We start from the raw sequence: 19,080 nt of genomic DNA, 5'->3' as shown, positions 1-19,080 counted from the left end.
ACTACAGCTGTATTGTTCCTTGTGTTAACACAACTCCTGAACCAGAGACAACATCAGAACCATCTCACCTGGGCTGAAGGGTAAAGAACTGGATTCTTGGTCAGTGGTCCAAAGTCCTCTTTTCAGATCAAAGTGAAGTTTTTCTTTCATTTGGACATCAAGGTCCCAGAGTCTGGATGTAGAGTGGAGAGTCACAGGATCCAAGCTGCTGGGGGTCCAGTGTGAAGTTTCCACAGTGAGTGATGGTCATTTGGAGCCATGTTATCTGCTGGGTCTGGTCCACTGGGTTTTCTGAAGTCCACAGTCAATGCAGCCATCTACCAGGAAATTTTAGAACTCTTCATGCTTCCTTCTGCTGACAAGCTTTATGGACATACTGATTTTATTTTACAGCAGGACTTGGTACCGGCCACACTGCCAAAGGTACCGATGGCTGCCCTAATCATCATGGTAACACCAGAGAATCTAAGGAGTTCTGTGCAGAACAAGATGAGAGACACCAGAACCACCAATGCAGATGACCTGAAGGCAGCAGAGCAACCTGGGCTTCCTGAACACCTCAGCAGAACCCCCTCCATGTCACACCGCATTGATGCAGTAATTCCAGCAGGAGCCCAGACCCGGTACTGGGTGGAGATACTAAACAGAACCTGGAGGTGCTGCTCAGTAGGTCCACATTACTGGATTAAAATCCTTCTTATTTGGTCTGAATATTCTAATTACTGAGAAACTGAATGTTGGGTTTTAATGAGCTCGGAATCGGTCTGTGTGGGACAAATCTATGGGAATTATGAATTATTAAATAAATGAACTTTTTAATAATATTCTAATTTATTCCGATGCAGCCGTCCATCTCCATGAAATAAACAGGTGGAAGTAGAATTGACTTTGTGTACCTTTGAATTGACCCTTGACCTGATCTCATTAACTGTCCAGCCTGTGTGTGGTCCTCTGACTTCCAGCAGATGTCTGGTTCTGAACACGTGACCTTCCATTCTGTTTAGCTGATCTCCTTATGTCCTCCCTGTGCTCACCATCTGCTCCACACAGACCAACATCCTCTGCAGCTTCAACAGGTCAACAATCTGGGTTGAAATAAAACCCAGTCTTGTTAGGACCTCTGCATGTCAGTCATTCTTTCCATCAGAACCATCAGTTAGAGTTTCAACGGATCACCTGACCCAGTTATCATTCTGATCCCTTTTTTAGGTTTTCTCTCAGTGTTTATCTTAGAGAAGTGTTATGGGACCAAGACCCGTCTCATGACGCTCGGACATGCTGGACTCTGGACCACAGCGTTCCTGCAGCTTAGTGTGAAGCTCCTGACTGTATTTGCATTCGATCGATAAAGTTTTTCACTTTAAACTATCAGAGCTGCCACCTGTTCTAGGTTGTTCTAGCTTGGGCTCCTCAGAGTTTTCTGCTTTGTCTGTTGAACTTGTTACCAGCTTATCAGATTTATTGGACCGGCGTCATGTAGTTCAGGTTCTGCTTCCATAGAGGTTTTGCAGCAACAGCTACATTATTCTGATTACAGCAATGCTCTGGAAAATGGACTTGTTCTAGTCTGCCTGGTGTCGTGGTCTGGACCCAGTCTTGCCTCAGTCTCAAGTTGCTGGTTCTGACTACAGCATCAGCTTGGAGTGTGATGATGATTGTAATCCTGAGAAATATTCAGAAACTTTTCATATTCATAGTTTCTCCTTGAAACAAACATCAAAATGTAGTTTTTTTCTCCACTTTCACCCAGTTTGTCTTCTAATCACAGAACGTTTGGTTCTCTGCTAAATCAGACCAGTTGCTGCCATTTTAAATCTTCTGTCCTCCTTCAGAACTGCAGAAGCTTTTTGGATCAGAGGAGAAATGTTTTGAAGAAACGGGAGTTAGTTACACCACATCGATAGTTTCTATAGTTTAAATGTATTAATTCATTGTTGTCATGACAAGTTTTAGGTATTTCTCATCTGCATCTCGTCTGAGCTAGGACTGAAGGAGCTGCCAATCCTCCTGAAGGTGCCCAGCAACCTCTCCAGGATGACTCACTGTTATTACCGTCCCCCGCCTGAGGGGACAGAGGTCCCTCCCATGTCTCAGTGGGCTCAGACAGGACAATGTCTAAATCTGACATCTTCCACTGGCTAGAAGGCTTCCTGACGCCACTCCTGTCCTCCTCTGCACGGCCATGATGGACAACCAGACCCACCAGGAGACAGAAACAACCGGAGCAACATGTACATCGTGATGATGAGTCACAAAGGCAGGTACCACCATGTTGAATCAGTAACAATGAACGTAACATCAAGAACAGATAAGGAGGACAGAAAAGATGAGCCAACAGACAGGAAAAAGACAGAAGAATAATTAGAGCCGAGAAAGAAACATTTTTAAAGTGAATTCATGTCCAACAGGAAGAGTGAAGAGCTGACAACCTGAGAGGGAGCGGACGTGGTTGAGCGGTGTGGGTTTGGGAGGAGGGTCAGCCGCCACAGGGTACCCAGGGTCCTGTCTCCCTTCAGCTGGAGTCTGGATGTAAGGACAGACGGCCGCCACTCGGCCTGAAACGCCACCGCAGGGATGGGTGGAGGTCTGAGGGGAGGACGGGCCTCCGCCGTTCATACGGCTCAGCTGGACGGGAAAATGATTAGATTCTCAGTTATAAAGTTTGAACAAGAAACATTAACGTTAAGAAGAGGAAGTACCTCTGCTTTCTTCTTATGAAGGCGTTCCCTCAGATCTCCGATGCGCTGGTCCATCACCGTCACCTGGGCGTTCCTCTTGTTAAGCAGCTCCTTGTTTTGGACCAATTTGCTGCTCTGCTCGAGATTATGGCGGTTTCGAGCCTGAAACACATTCAGTATCAGCAGAGCTTTTATCTGAGCAGAACATTTCTGAGGTGATTATGTGTTTGAACATCAGGCACAGTTTACCTGCAGCTCCTGGTAGAGTTTCCTCAGCTCCACGGCTGCAGGGCCGGATAAAGAGGGGGATTTATGGCCAGTGGTTGCACCCGGAGAATCGGTGGGGGTCCCCTGTCTTGGTGCATCACACTGCAGCTGAAGGCGTCCTCTCCTCAGGTCCTCCAGCTGCTGAGTTAACTACATCAAGATGAAGATGTCCTTAAGAACAGTTGATCTGCTGCAGTTAAGTAACGTTGGGAAGTCTTTTTGCTTCATCAAGACTTAGTTATTTACACTACCGGTCAAAAGTTTTAGATCTTCATGACTATTTACATTGTAGATTCTCATCAGAGACAACAAACCTGTGAATGAACACACATGTAATAATGTAATAAACAAAAAGTGTGAAATAACTCTAAACAGTTTTATATTTTAGATTCTTCCAAATAGCCTCCCTTTGCTTTGATGACTGCTTTGCTCTCTTGGCGTTCTCTCCATGATCTTCATGAGGTGGTCACCTGGAATGGTTTTCCTAACGGTGTTGACAGAACTTCCCAGAGGTTCATGGAGAGAAGGTCAAAGGTTAATATTTCAGTCATTACAGCAAAGGGCGGCTACGTTAAGGAATAAGGTTTGCTACATAACTGCATATATGTTCATTCACAGTTTTGATGCCTTTATTGAGAATCTACGTACAATGGAAATAGTCATAAACACAAAGGAAACCATTAAATAAGCAAGGCTTTTTAAACTTTCGACTGGTAGTGTATATCACAAAGGAACCACAAGAGCCATTAACTACATCCATTCTCTTAGTTTTTGTTTTTTTTTCCAATGTATAATAAGTCGTGTAATAACCTCTGTATCTGTAAATACTTGCAATCATTGTCACTTTAGCACAATCGCCTCCACTATTTACTGTACATAAGTCATTGTATTTTATTCTATTATTACTACTTGTTTTGGCACATCTACCTCGTTCTTCTTTGATTGCACATTTCCTAACTATCTGCACCCTCCTGTGTTACTAAGAGCTGCTGTAACAAGTTCATTTCTCCATTGTGAGATCAGTCCATCTTATCTTACTCCTGGCTCAGTGTTTCTGGGTTTAAGTGTTTCTCCTTCCTGGGTGGGCCCACTGACAGAGCTACTGCTGCCGTAAACTCTCTGTTTTCAATATTTGGGACCAGATATCATCTAAAATGAGTTTAATTAGAGCAACACCCACGTTCTTTGCTGGTCCCTAGAAAACATCTCTAATTACCTGGTCAACTCTGGTCACTGCAGACTGCAGCTCCGCCTGCTTCTCCTGAAACAAGCTGCTCACATGGTCGATCTCTGCAGCTGCAGACACAGAACCAGGAGACGGGTCAGAGTGAAGGATCTACTATTATGGTAAATAGTAAATGGCCTGCACTTGTATAACATTTTATCAAGTCCCCAGAGACCCCAAAGCGCTTTACACTACAATCAGTCATCCACCCATCCACACACTGACAGTGGTGAGCTACATTGTTGCCACAGCTGCCCTGCAGCAGACTGGCAGAAGTGAGGCTGCCATACAATTAGGATTTGCAGATGTAAAGTCACAGCGTGTGGGCTTACAGAGGTTTCCATTGATCAGTTTACTGTAGTCCACCTGCCCTCTCATGGCTCGGATCTTCTTCAGCTTTGCTTCCTGTGTCTCTACTCGCTCCTTGAGTCGCTGCAGCTTCTCAGCTTCAGACTGCAGGACAAGAAACAATCAGAACAAACATTCAAGATGAAGCAGGAGCAGAACCAAGCCAACATGTTTTGAAAGCTGATGGACAAACATCTATACCCTACCTGTGTCTGTCCTGGGTTGGCTCTGCCTCCCTGCTGAAGATACCTTAGCCTCTGCTCCTACAGCACAGCAGAAAGTCACAAAGAGGACCTGGGTTTGTCATTTAGGACACTGAGTGTGAGGGAAGGTATTTGAAGTCATAAATCAGAGTTCGGAGTCCAGGTTAAAGCTCACACCCTGCTCTGTACAGCTCCACCTGAGGTTCTGTTTCTACAAACGTAGAGTTATAAACCAACCTGATCCACCTTCAGTATTTCATATAAATTCTGTTAAAGGGTTTGCTTTGCTCCAAAAGCATCCAATCAGTAGTGGTTTTCTAATTTAACTCTCAGGGTCCAGAACATAGGAACAAGAACGCGGTCCCTGCAGACGTAGCTGGAAAGCAGCTCTACCATTATAGACTAGTCAGTATATCTGATGGTTCAGAGTTTTACCCACGTCCAACACCTGCAGACGTTCGGACTAATAGAGACGAAAGAGAAAAAGAAAGAGCTGCAATGCTTCCTCCAGGTCGGCAGTTCGTATCTGCTGGTTCTTCATCTTTAAAGTCACGATGGTCTTCTGCATTGAAAGAAGTCAGTGGGGAGGTTTGGATTTCTGAGCCAGATGGATTCCTGCCTTCAAAGTATCTTTTAGGCTTGTTCCAATAGAGGAAGAACCTGAGAACACTCTAAAACCTGCTGGCAGGCTATGTCTTCTGGACTGAGAACACCTTGGTTCCCGAGAAAAGGGATGTCTGGCTTTTCATCCTGCAACTCTTACCTTCATGACCCAATTCCCAATAGTCCTGAAAAGATGGTTGGACAGACAGACGGACAGACGGATGGACCTCGTCTGCCTGAATTTTTCTGGCCTTTTGTCTTTCCAACAATAACCCAGAGACAAGTGGAGGGAGAAGGGAGGAGGACGGTGGAGAGTCTCTATCTATTCCTCACTAGTCAGCAAATACCTCAACAACTGTGGCTGCAGTGATACGTGTCCAGCCTCTGAGACAAGGAAGCATTCATGATGAATCGGTCCCTTCATAGCAGCAGGACGGTTGCTGCTGCTGCTGCTGATCAGGTAAATGCTCAAATCAGCAGCAGAAGATGGCCGAACTAATCACACATTGTGTTTCAGTCATTTGTGTTAAGCATGCAGAGGGAGTCCAGGGAGTTTGGATGCAGGTGGTTCCACATGAAGTCCAGCAGGATAACAATTGGAGTGATGGTGCTCCAGGGAGTTCTTTCTAACCCCTGAAACAGTTCTTGTCATTGTTGTAAGACCAATGAGTCCCCTTTGACCTTTGAGTCTGATAACATTTCGATATAAAACTGTGTTTTCCACACTGTGAGGATGATACCTTCTCTAAGATAATATTAGACATAATATTAGGCTCAGATGTCAGCAGAGAGCATCTTGTAGACATTTTCTCCATGTTGTGAATTCAGATGCAAAGCATGATTACTTTTCTACACTGTGGGTAAAACATTAAGTAAATTAGTAAGTACAATTTTTTAGAGCAACAGCTTTTTACCTTGACCTTTGACCTAAGTCCAGACATCAGTAGATGTTCCTCTAAAATGTTGCAACTGAGAAGGTCTCACCCAGACATCTTTCCAACATCATTTTCTAAACTATTTAATCATTTCTAAGAGTTTTTGGCTAATCTGACTCATTCGGACAGTCTCTGACGTTCCGGTCCTCACGCTGAGCCTTGTCCAGCTGCTCTGTGCTGTACCTTGGCAACCAGCATCTGCTGCTGAGCCTCTATTTGTTGCTGTTGTCTCGTGGCCATTTCCTGGAGCTCAGAGAGGGTCAGCTCCACACGGGGGACCTGCACACACACACACACACACACATGAACTACAGGGTTAATTACACATCCACAGGAAAAGTCAATGTTTTCCCATGTTTCCAGGATTGTTGCTGACAGTGAGAGGAGAAGAAACACAGCTGCACACACACGTATCACCTCACACTTCAGGTTACACATCTACAACAGTGTTATGAACCTCAGCTGGTGGCCTTCACGCACTGACTGAACTATTGTTGCATCCTCTGCAGAAGAGTGTGATGACGGTGCCAGGGCTGTCATCTGATTAACAGAGGTGTTCTCCAGGAACTATGACAGAAGTGTGTTGGAAACAGCAGAAGGTCTCAGTCCAGCTACATCCAGGTATTGAGTGTTTTCAACCCAAACGTCCCCACTCAGAAGGCTGTAGGCACAATGGCCTTTTATACATATCTGAGAGGCAAGTCATGAATCACATGAACACAAATGTGGTTTATGATGGAAAGGTCAGATGTTTAAGTGCAACAGTGGAGATTGTTGAGGAGTTCAGAGAGTCCAGTCTGGAGTACTGCAAGTCCTTCCCAAAAACAACAAATGAGAGATTTCTATTTCTGCTCGAAAAAAGTTTGATTGAGATCAAACTGAGCAGCTTCTGGTTTTCAGTAAAACTTCTGCCTGTTCGTTTAATATCAGAACTTTCTGTCTGCTGCGTAGAAGAAGACAATTTTTCCATCTAAAGTTAAACATGTTCATCCCTCCAGTGGAGGTCATTGCAGGTCAGTGACTCACTGTAAGGTTCAAGAAACCAGGTTGAGATCATCTGAGCTTTGATACATGGAGCATCATTCTGCTGGTGCATGGTGAGGTCTGCTGCTGTTGTAGAACATCTGACCCAAGGTTCCACTTGTCCTGCATTAAGAGATGGTGTTCTGCCGACCATGGTTGGAACCAGTGGTCTGCAGCTACGGTCCTTCTATCATCTGCAACCAGTCGGCTCATTCACCTCTGACATCATCAAGGTGTTTTCCTCCACTCAGCTGCAGCTCATTGGAGATCTTCTCTCTTTCAGACATTCTGTGTAAACCTGAGGGATGGTTGTTGGTGAAAATCCATGCTACATTCCCTTGACTCTCCTTTGCTCCTCATTGTGGTCTCAGTCAGAACTCCAACATGTTTTGATCCCTCAGGGCATGGAGCTGCTGCCATGTGACTGGCTGATTCACATGGTACACAGGTGCAGACTACATGATCCTTCCTGCCTGATTTTCCATGATTCCCAGCTGGGAAAAGCCTCCATCAGTCAGCACCAGTTCAGGACAGTCAGCAGGGTGTTTGAGGGGACCGACCCGACCTCAGTCTCACCGAGACAACGTTGTGGATGCAGTCGAGTTTTGTGAACTAATTGAGATGTGTTAATTAGCAGCAGCAGTGATTAGTGATGCTGATGGTGACTCCATCTTGTTTTACACGACATTATGCCCACTAGAGTCTGAGGTCCCACCTGCCATGAACTAACTGCTGGCCTATGGGATCTTCTTCATGCACATGACCTGAAGCTTTGTCCTCCAGTCATCTACTCTACAACCAGTCATAAACACAACAAACCAATGATGCAGTAGAAAATCATTATTCAACTAGCATAAAACCATAGTGCAGATCTGCAGAGACTCTGCTAATGTTCCACTAGAATAATTAATATGCAGCTTTTAGATGAGTGTTAAAACTGAATTGTTTCTGCTGAAACGTAAGAAACACTGACCGCTGAGTCAATGGTTGCTATGGTGATTCCAACATTTTCAGAGGAGCTCACAGAACCTTCCAAACAACCCAACAGTCACTATGTGGGAACCGAACATAAGTGACTTTAAATTGAGCTTCATAACCTTCAGGGGGTACGATGTGTCGGATCTGCAGCAGATCTGATGGGTTACACAGAACCTTCAGGTCCAGAGCTGTAATCCAGTGGGAGTGTGGGCGTGTCTCTCTGCACTCTGGGCTCTGATTGGTCAGAAAACTAAGTCCTCCAGCAGTGGGAGACAACCTGGCTGGAAGGAGACAGAAACACCTACGACTGGATGAAGAACCTGGACATGTGGAGATGAAACTGTGGCCATTAAATGAGGTTAAAACCAAAAGCCTCTGAATATTTCACGGGTCAGAACCATCATCACACTCTAAGCTGAACATTCTGTGGGAAAATCTGGAACAATCCTCCAATTTAATTCTTGCTGATTTCTGCAGATTCCTGCATCAACTCTCTGATCATTTACAGTGTTTTATGAAGTACTCATAATAAAAAGCAAACACAGCATGATGAAGACCATCTGACGTGATTAGACTACAGAACCTTCACCCTCTTCCAGCCTCAAATGCAAATAAAACCATGAATGAAACTGCTGGGAATCTCTTCCACAGCAGGCGCCACCTCTATGTAGAGCCAGTGAAAAAGTTCCCCCTACTTTCTCCAGGTGTTCCTGCTTCTACCAACCAGGAGGACATTATTCTCAGCAGCTGTGTTAACATGCAGACCCCATCAGCACCCGCTGCGCTGCATTTACCTGCAGGCTGTCCCATGTGATCCTGCAGGAGCGCACTTTAATTTTGCTGCATTGTCCTTCAACAGTGAATTCCTGCACCAGATCCACCTCGTTCCACTCCATACCGCCAGCCTCTCAGAGACACAGCTCCCTGCTGATGTGATCGTGGAGAAAGAAGATCCAGAAAGGAAAACCAGAAGCGATCCTTATCACAACTTTTCCTCTGTGTTGTCCGTCAGGAGTCGGGCTGAGATTTACGACTTCGGATCTCCGGCTCACACAAACTCTCCCACTTACTGGCGTGTTCTCCTGTGACGTAGGAACAGAGTCAGGAGCGCTAATGTGACCCTGCATCAGGAGTGCTCACATTTGAACATAAAAACAACACCTAGCATTATTTCTCCTGTTCTAGTTTCCCTCCACTCCTCCTACTTTTCTGAATCTTCCTCCAGATCTCCTCCAGTCCTTGTCATCCCTTTGCAGCTGGCTTTTTGCTGCAGCAACATCCCCCCTTCTCTCCCTCTCTCCCCCTTTTTTCTCACACCTCCCTTTCTTTTTCTCTCTACCACCTTCTCTCAAAAGGAAGATCACTGCACCAAAGCCTGGTGGAGCTCGCTGCCTTCATTGCCCCTCCTGTTCCAGATGTGCATGATGAGGAAGATGATGCTGGCAGGGATATAGGATCAGAGTTAACATCGGACTCATGCTGCGTCACATTTTCCTGCTCGGTCTGTGTCTCTGTGCTACGCTCTGACACAGCGGCAGCATGTGACTGCTGCATCACACATTTCCTCTGCATGGACCAACACAACCGGGACTAAATGCTGGCAGGAAATTCAGCCAGCGCTGCAGGTCTGGATGAAAAGTCCTTGTTGTGGTCAGAGTCAGCAAAACTTCGGAAGATCTTCTGAATAGATGGAGAACTATTCATCAAGGGCACTTTAACGGGTTATTAGAAGGTGTGACTGCCTAAAGAAATGGGGACTGGATCAGGAGTTTAGCCTGGTTTTGTTGTCCAGTACAATCTACAATCAACACAGCTTCTGCTGATTTAAAGTGGAACATACAGCTACATCTTGTGGAGAAGAACATCATTGAAAAGCTGATTTATTTCAGTCTTTCAGTTGAACAAACCAACCTCATAATGCCTGTCCTGCAGATCCATTCATGACAGAGGGGAACATTTCAGTGTTTATGCCAGCTCATGAAAACCCAACATTCAGACCAATAAAATGGGATTTTAATCCAGAAATGTGGACCTCCAGAACAGTACTTCCATGTTCTCTTCAGTATCTGCATTCAGTTCTGGGTCTGGGCTCCATCTACATGAATTCCTCCATCAGTACAGAGCAGCAAGGAGGAGATCAGCCTGTGGTTCTGCTGAGATGTTCAGGAAACCAGTTTGCTTAAAGAGCAGCCTGACTCCGGTGAAATATTCAGAACATACTTGGATTTAAAGTGTTTCTCCATCCAGTCCTAGGTATTATCTCCTTTCTGTCCGTTTTCTGACCAATCAGAGCCCAGAGTTCAGAGAGACACGCCCACATTCTCATCCACTTCCAGTAGATTTCTCATCTGGATCTGAAGGTTCTGTTTAACCAGTCAGATCTCCTACTGGAAACACCACACACCCATTAAAAGGTCCACGCGAGACCAATAGAAGGTTCTCATTCTCACGGATCATGAATGTATTAAATTATACTTCTGGTTTCCTTATAGTGACCATTTGAGGCTTAAATCCCCCAGTTAAAAATCCCAAAGAATATAAGGTTCAAAGGTTGTAATTGATGCTGTTACATTATCGTTCTCAGACTGCAGGTTTACTGGTGGTTCCTAGAGTCTCTAGAAGTAGAATGGGAGGCAGATCCTTTAGTTATCAGGTTCCTCTCCTGTGGAACCAGCTCCCAGTTTTAGTCCGTGAGGCAGACACTCTGTCTACTTTTAAGGCTAGGCTTAAAACTTTCCTTTTTGATAAAGGTTATAGTTAGAGTGGCTTAGTTTATCCTGAGTTATCTCTGTAGTTATGCTGCTATAGGCTTAGGCTGCTGGAGGACATAATGACCACTTTCACCCTCTTCACTACATTCTCATACTACTCTCCAATTTAGCATTATTTGCTGTTATTTCAGCTTTTAACTTTGTTCTCTCTTTTCTCTTCCTAGAAGCTACACCTGGCCTGACTCTGTGTCTACCTGTGACACCTTTCTGGAGAGGGGCATCGTCCGAGCTTCTGCTGGCAACAACTTAATGCTCACCTTCTACAGATGATCCACATGGCCCTGTCTTTCAGTGTTTAACCCTTTCTCTCTCCTAGACATGGCTACTGACTGAGCTTCTACTGTAACTAACTCTATGTGCTCTCTTTCAGACTCTAACCTTGAAAACTGGATCAGAGTTTATCTGTTCTTTCTTTCTAGATGAAACGACTAAAGGAGCTACATCCATTAACATTTACTTTTCCTTCCCATAGAAAGTACTCCTGGATCAGTGCTTCTTTGTTCTCTTTGTGTCTCTGCTCTGTTCTCTCAAACCTCCAGTCGGTCGTGGCAGATGGCCGCTCACACTGAGCCTGGTTCTGGTTCTGTTGGAGGTTTCTTCCTGTTAAAAGGGAGTTTTTCCTCTCCACTGTCGCTACATGCATGCTCAGTATGAGGGATTGCTGCAAAGTCAACACCAGTGACTGTCCACTGTCTCTACATGCTCATCCAGGAGGAGTGAATGCTGCAAGTCACTGACTGGATGCAATCTGCTGGGTTTCCTTAGATAGAAAAACTTTTTATCCAATTTGAATAAATAACTGAATCTGACTGAACTGTTCAATGATTACGATTAATTGGAATGTATGAACCTGACTGTTGTGAAGAACCTTGAGACGACATGTGTTGTGAATTGGTGCTATATAAATAAAACTGAATTGAATTGAACATTATAAGGTGCTGATGCTGAGGTTCTGAACAGAACTGGTGTAAAATGATACCTTATTGTTTTGTCCTTAGTTTGAGCTAAATTACTGTTATTCAAAGAGCAACAGACAGAAAACTACAGCACATTAAACCTGACATCATTCTGCGGCACCACACAACGTCTCCTGTGGGTTTGGGCCTGTCTGAGTAAGAAGGAGAGCTTCTGGGGGTGCTTATGCAGAGCCACGAAGGGTGACACCCCGACGTGGACTCAGGCATTCACTCACACACAGTCCAGTCTCCTGAAGATCTCAGCCATGCTCTACTCTGACAAGGACATAAGAAAATACCTCAGAGGTAAGGAAATAAAGCAAGAGCCTTTTGGAGATGTTCATGAACAGGAGGATCTCAGGGAGTCTAGTTTGGAAAACCTCCAGGTGTCATTGTTGCTTTTTGGAGATAATGTTTTCTTGTTCGCGTCAGCAGTGGTCTTCTGCAGTAGGTCACAGCTGAGCACAAAGAGGCTGGAGTAAGAGTGAGCTTCTCCAAGGACCCGCCTTTTACTGTGTGACACTGTGTCATTAATTTGTGTGAAACGATAAAAAATAAATAATTAAATAGAAAATAAAAACATAACTAAGCTAAATACCAATAATGTTTGTATAATTATTGTATCTGCAAGAATGTCTCATATATGTTTTTTCATGTCTAAAATGATCCAGTGGGATTATTATCTGGACCACAGCCCAGCCAGAACTTATAAATAAGGCTCAGAGGTTCTGATGGTGAAGCTCCAAAGTCTGCCTGAACAAGTTAACATTTTATGAGGGCTTTATGAGGAAGTTCCTGTCTCATCCATGGCAATAATAAGAACTTCTGACCACAGTGAAGTTAATTTTATGTTGGATATTGGACATTCCTGCTCCATGGAATTAGCAGGCTGGTCCTCCCGTTTGACCCAATCCAGGCAGTCTGATTACGGGCAGCTGCTCTCCGCCTCCTCCAGCAGAAGCAGTACAGCACGTGGCCCATGTATAGAGGGGCTTCGGACCTCGGCGTGGCGGTCCCCTGGTTCGAGTCCCAGCCGTGGCGACCTGCGCTGCATGTGTTTCCCTCTCTTCACCCTATTTCCTGTCTGCCTACTTTCAAAGAAAAAAGCAAAAATAAAGGTCACTAGAAACAATCTGATCTTGAGCCTCCACAACAGGCCCATGAAGTCCTGTTGTAGAGGACAACAGGACCATGGTGCTCTGTTGGAAAACTGGTCAAGAGGTTCTGCAACCATTTAATGACCGCATCATTTCTGATTCAGTTGTGTTGAACCAAGGAAACATCTAACACATGCAGTACACTTTGGACACTACAAGTATAGATGAATGCCAGGAACTCAAGAACATTTGCTCTGTACATCCCGATCAACAAGGAATGAAGACCCCTCCATTGACATGCCTCTGTTTACCAATGCAAGTAGAGCTAAATGAGCTCTGCAGGTGAGCTTCTCTGGCTGTATGGTTTGAAATCACGGGTTCTTGCAGGAAAAACAGAGTACCTTCATGAGATGGGAGATGGAGACATTACTAAATGAGACGTGTAAAAACAGATTCACCAACTACTAATATTTCATGTAGAAAAAACACCTACATGGATCCACACATGGACCTGAAAGTTACTGTAAATGCAGAAGTCCACCAAGGACAGAGTGAAGCTGAACATCTTTAAACTTTATTCCCAGAACTGCTGGGACCCAGTTTGACCATTTTAAGAGATGATACCTGTCCCTGTCCCTCCCACAGGTCCACAGGCTCAGTGGGCATCAGTTAATATCAGGTTAATTAAGTGAATTTCCTCACCAAGACGCCACCGATCCCACACGGTTCCAGCTTCTAATTTGATCTAGAATGAATGAATCGGGCCGGGCCACCTCATCACAGTGTCGGTTCACATCTGGTAGCTTCACAAAATAAGTTGTAGACAGACTGGATGAAAATGCTTCCTGTTCATGCAGAGATCTTCCCTCAGTGATGAAGCTGTTAAAGCAACATATGCGCAGATGAGTGCCTAAGGGACATCGTATGGTCCCGATCGGTCTGCTAGGTTCCCCTGATATGCTCCTATAGTCAACAGCTGAATAGGTACGGGCAGCACACAGCTCCTTGTGGTTCTGAGCTACAAGATGGGTCACAGCTCGGATCACCTTAAAGCAGCTGATCAGTCGTCTACGTAGCCATTCTGGTCCTCCTAGAGGAGGAACACTTCATCTATCTCTTCTTCTGAGCTATCACTCTGACCTGGGTTCTCCGATCCCCTCCGATCCCCTCCAGTCTCAACCTGTCCTAGATCTACCTGTGAGTCTTCCTCAGCGTTTCTTTAAGAATCCTTTCAGCTCCTGTTATAGAAATGCAACACAAACACCTGCTGTCCTGATGTCTACTACAGAGGACATTTATTCATGACCCGTTTCTCTCACAAAGAAACATACGGTTAGTTCTGGAGAGATCTGAGCTTACCACAAATAACCCAAATAAAAACCTAAAGCTTGCCTTTAAGACGACATCAACCATGACGAGAAGGTCACGCCCCTCACAGGTGATGTCATTTTAAAGCTACAGTTGTGGTCTTAAAGAGACACAGTGGCATTAAAGATGTGAGTATAAATATGGTGTCCACTTCAGTGGACGCCAACAAACTGCTTGGTCTCAGACATGAAGAAGGCCTTGTGTTGTCCTCACCTTATCTCAGATACATGACAAAAAAACACCTAAAATCAACTAACAAATATGAAATAAGGACAGAAAAGAGAGTGACACTAATTATGATAAAATAACACAAAGTATCACATTAATGTTCACCGTAAGGAAGAAAAAACTCACCCCAGCTGCTCTCTCTGCTAACTCTTTGTTTTGTTGCTTTGAAGCGAGTGGAAAAACTAAAGTCGGAGTCGGAGACAGACAGAGACTTTCAGACGAGTGCAAAGGAGTCTGCAAGGTGAGAGGATGAGGAGAAGCAGGAGGAGGAGGAGTAGGAGCTGCTCGGTTGGCCGACAATCCTCTTAGCCCGGTTATGTCATGGGACCAAGCTAATCCTACCTTCACTGACCGACCAACACACACCAACAGACAGGACCAACACAGATTCATCCACCACCACACAGGAGGAGACGTGGTTAAACATGATGGTGACAAACAAAAATAGCGAGGAAGAGGTCCGTGTGACTCATGACTATGTGAGGAAGATAACAGGACAAGGCAGCAGAACGGGCCGTGGTTAGCAGGGATGAATGAGCCTAAACAGAGTCTCTGTGTGTTTGTGATCATCACGTACTTAATGCTGGAGCCGAATAATCATTACTGTCACTAATCCAGGATTATTCTGATAGCCTGCACACACACACACAGGTATGACACCCTCTGTAACACATAAACACTCTGATACAGTCAGGAACTTATTTTTAGGTTCTGATCTGCCTTCAGTCCAGACTCAGCTGGTTCTGGAGTTTTTATGTGTTTCTGTAAATCTGTACTTCTGTCCTGATTTCTTATTGAACTATAGAAATGAAACCTCTGCATTCATGACACTAAGACCCGTAGCTTTACTCTGACTAAAGGCCTTAACAAGCAGCGCTGCCCAGAAAAAACTAGCCGTCATAACACGGATGGAAACAAACACCAAAGCCCATTTATGACCCGTTTCTGGGAGGATTTTCTCCCAGCGTGCGAAGGTATCAGTCTGTCAAGACACACAGCAGACTACAACTACCTTACACTGTATCAGGTTCTGGTTCTTCTGCACTGTTTTTTTTTAAAGCAAGGTGCTGGTCATTTTACTTCGTCATCATTGCTCTGACAGTTGATGATCTAAGGTTGTTTTCTAGAAGATTCGTAAGGGAGCAAACTGAACCAGAACCATCAGTCTGTCAGAAATGTTCTGTTCATTTTCCTCTTTTTTTGCAGCTTTCTCATTGGTTACTTAGAGTTAAAGAGCCTGGCAGCATGTTCTTTATGAAGAAAGTCCATTAAAAGTGTCCTACTGGAGCAGATGGCATGGTCCTCCTACCTTATCACTCCCACTCTCTGCTGCCTCTGTGGTCCAGCTCTGCTCTGGCTGCTGACCTCCTGCAGAATAAAGAACAAAATGTGGGCTCAGATTTGAATGTATGGCATATGAAAATGAAAGTGGGCATGGAAGTGGGCACGTGTGCACACACACACGTATGTCCACAGTCATGCTTGCACAGATATACCTGCTCCATTGAGTGATCTTTATGGTTTGATTCAGGAAGCTGCGTCTGCCTGTTGATTTCACTGTGAGGAGTTTATTTTCCTTACAAAAGTATTTACACCCCAGAACATTTCCTCATTTTGTCAAACCAGTACAAAGTAGTATATTACTGTGACGTAAAATGTGTTTTGAATAAAGAAAATCTGAACAGCATTAGGTCTGAACTTTGACTAGACCATTCTCCTTTTGTTTATGTCCGTCTGTTACAGAAGATTCCAGTAAAACATTGATGGTTGTGGACACAATGTAAAAATGCTGGGGACAAAGACTCCCTAGGCAAGGCCCTGTCTCATCATATGAAACATCGTCCAAAACATTTGATTTGCACAAACAATGTGGCCTGACGTTTTCAGCATAAAACACAAAGGAGTGCAGAAGATGAATTTGCTGCTTCAGCCCTTCTGTCGCATAAAATCAGATGATGATGATGTTGGTGTTTATGGTGATGCTTAAAGTGACAGCTCAAAAACACATTTGTCTTCACTGCTGCTCCTCACATCTCGTTCCAGATCTCAAGTCTGCTGCACGTAGTCTGGTTACAGACCTGCAGACTCCCTGCAAAACGCCTGCGACACACTTCAAGGTTTATGTGCAAAATGAAGACAAGGCAGGTTTATCTGCTATTCAGCAACAGGACAGATCAAAGTGCTTTACATGGTGAAAACAGAAGACATAAAGTACACAGAATTGCCATTTTAACTAAAAGAGAATATCTGGACTAAAGACTGAAAAAGTTCATCGTTTAAATAGAACAAATGGGTTTTAACCTTGATTTAAAATAACTCAGAGATTCAGCATCTCTGCAGTTTTCTGGAAGTTTGTTCCAGATCAGTGGAGCAGAAGAACTGAATGCTGCTTCCCCATGTTTGGTTCTGGTTCTGGTTCTGCAGAGTAGACTGGAACCAGAAGACCTGAGTGGTCTGGAAGGTTGATACAACAACAATAGATCTTTAATGTATTTTGGTGCTAAGCCATTCAGTGACTTAGAAACTAACAGAAGTATTTAAAGTTTCGTCTCTGAGCTCCAGGGAGCCAGTGGAAGGACTCTAGAACTAGACTGATGTTCTCTACTCTCTAGGTTCTAGTGAGGACCAGGCAGCAGCATTCTGGATCAGCTCCAGCTGTCTGATGGACCTCTTGAATCATAAGATGGCGCCGACGATGGCAGCCTCGGAGCTTCGCTCTCTCTTTGTGTTTGTATTTTGTGTGTTTTTATGTTTTTCGAGCCACAATCCTCTGGTCTCATTCAGTAGAGAGGAACTTCTCAACATCAGAGAGTCCTCTCTTTTTTCACCATCATTCATCGATCCGAGGTTCACTGAGCTCCTGGCGAGCGGAGCTGCAGCTCTATATGGGATACTGCGCCGAAAGCGTCTAAGGGGAAAGCGTGCTGGTAAAGTTCCGCAAAAGAGGACTTCGCACACCACTGCCTTCAATCCACCTGGCAAATGTCCGCTCTCTCAACAAGATGGACGAGCTGCTTCTTCTCACTGGTAAAAACACGGACCTCCGCGGATCAGCGGTTCTCTGCTTCTCCGAGACATGGCTGAGTAAAAACATCCCGGACCGAGCACTGCTGATGCCGGACTTCCAGCTGCTCAGAGCGGATCGCAGCGTGGAGCTATCGGGGAAGAAGAGAGGAGGCGGAATCTGCTTTTATATAAATGAAGGTTGGTGCAGAGACGTAAAAGTGCTGGAAAAACATGTAGTCCTGATCTGGAGTCATTTTCCATAATCTGTAAACCGTTTTATTCACTGAGAGAGTTTTCCTCGTTTATAATAATTGGCTCATATTTTCCACCTCATGGCTGAACTTCTGCTGCGGAAAAACCTCTTGCTGAGATGATTACAGACCTGGAGAAAAAATACACGGACTCTTTCATCATAATACTGGGAGATTTTAACAGAGCAAACCTCTCCAATGAACTCCCCAAATACAGACAGCATATTAAGTGTCCCACCAGAGATAAAAACACACTGGACCATTGTTACACAGCTTTAAAGGACTCATATCATGCTGTTACCAGGGCTGCTCTGGGTTTTTCAGATCATTATCTAATCCACCTCATCCCAACCTACAGACAGAGACTAAGAGCTTCCAAACTGTGGAGTTAAATTTGTCTCAATAATATTCAATCAAAAAAAACTAATCTCAATCAAAAAATATTAAGTTGAGTTTTTTCTCACAAAGAGAAAAAAGTTATTTGCAAAACATAAACTTTTATTTGCGCATGTCAAAAATCTTTGGTTACGACTCTCTTGGTTTTGACACTCTCTGTTTTTGGTTGAACTCAAAGAATTTTGAGTTCTGGAAACATGAACATCCTGGGCGGGGCCTAAAGACGAACGCTGTAAGACGTTTCCCTATTGGTTAGCGCTGACTAAAGCAGCAGACTCTGATCCCTCCACCTCTGAACTTCTGGTCCAACTGCAGGGTTTGCAGCGTCGCTTCAGTGAGGAGACATCAACTGTACAGAAGAAAACTGAGCCGACAGTCAGAAATACGTGGTGACGTCAGCCGACACCAGCTCTCTCTTAAAGATTAGCTTCACGCATAGAAGATGCATTAATGGAGCAGAAAGGACCCGATCCTGACAACGGTTGAGAAAATAAGAGGAAAACAGAAAAGTAACCTACACAACATTTATATTAATTACATTTTTACAACTTTCACATTCATGTTTTATGTAAAAGAATAAATATTTAATATTTTACTGTACAGTTTTGGAGAAATATCTTGTCAAAATACCTCAAAATGCTCAACCATTATATGCATTTGTCCCACTTTCAGGAATTTATTTCTCCAAAACCAAGAGAGGTGACAACACAATCTCTTCAGATTATATTAGAGGGTCATCTATATTAT

The 19,080-nt window shown here is 44.3% G+C and overlaps 1 protein-coding gene across 1 annotated transcript in view; it reads right to left on the bottom strand.

The window, feature by feature from the left end:
• Positions 1-19,080, bottom strand: part of LOC124884958 (apoptosis-stimulating of p53 protein 1-like) — a 49,315-nt gene that overhangs the window by 13,687 nt on the left and 16,548 nt on the right. The window contains exons 4-12 of the mRNA XM_047393030.1: positions 15,990-16,048; positions 6,443-6,538; positions 4,725-4,781; positions 4,503-4,623; positions 4,162-4,241; positions 2,928-3,095; positions 2,700-2,840; positions 2,430-2,625; positions 2,044-2,172 (exon numbers count right to left, since the gene is read on the bottom strand). Of these exons, the coding sequence (XP_047248986.1) occupies positions 2,044-2,172; positions 2,430-2,625; positions 2,700-2,840; positions 2,928-3,095; positions 4,162-4,241; positions 4,503-4,623; positions 4,725-4,781; positions 6,443-6,538; positions 15,990-16,048 (1,047 nt within the window). The remainder of the gene's footprint in view (positions 1-2,043; positions 2,173-2,429; positions 2,626-2,699; positions 2,841-2,927; positions 3,096-4,161; positions 4,242-4,502; positions 4,624-4,724; positions 4,782-6,442; positions 6,539-15,989; positions 16,049-19,080) is intronic.

Source organism: Girardinichthys multiradiatus, chromosome 19, assembly GCF_021462225.1.
Source record: "Girardinichthys multiradiatus isolate DD_20200921_A chromosome 19, DD_fGirMul_XY1, whole genome shotgun sequence".
NCBI lineage: Eukaryota > Metazoa > Chordata > Actinopteri > Cyprinodontiformes > Goodeidae > Girardinichthys > Girardinichthys multiradiatus.
This window is presented reverse-complemented; position numbering and strand designations above follow the sequence as displayed.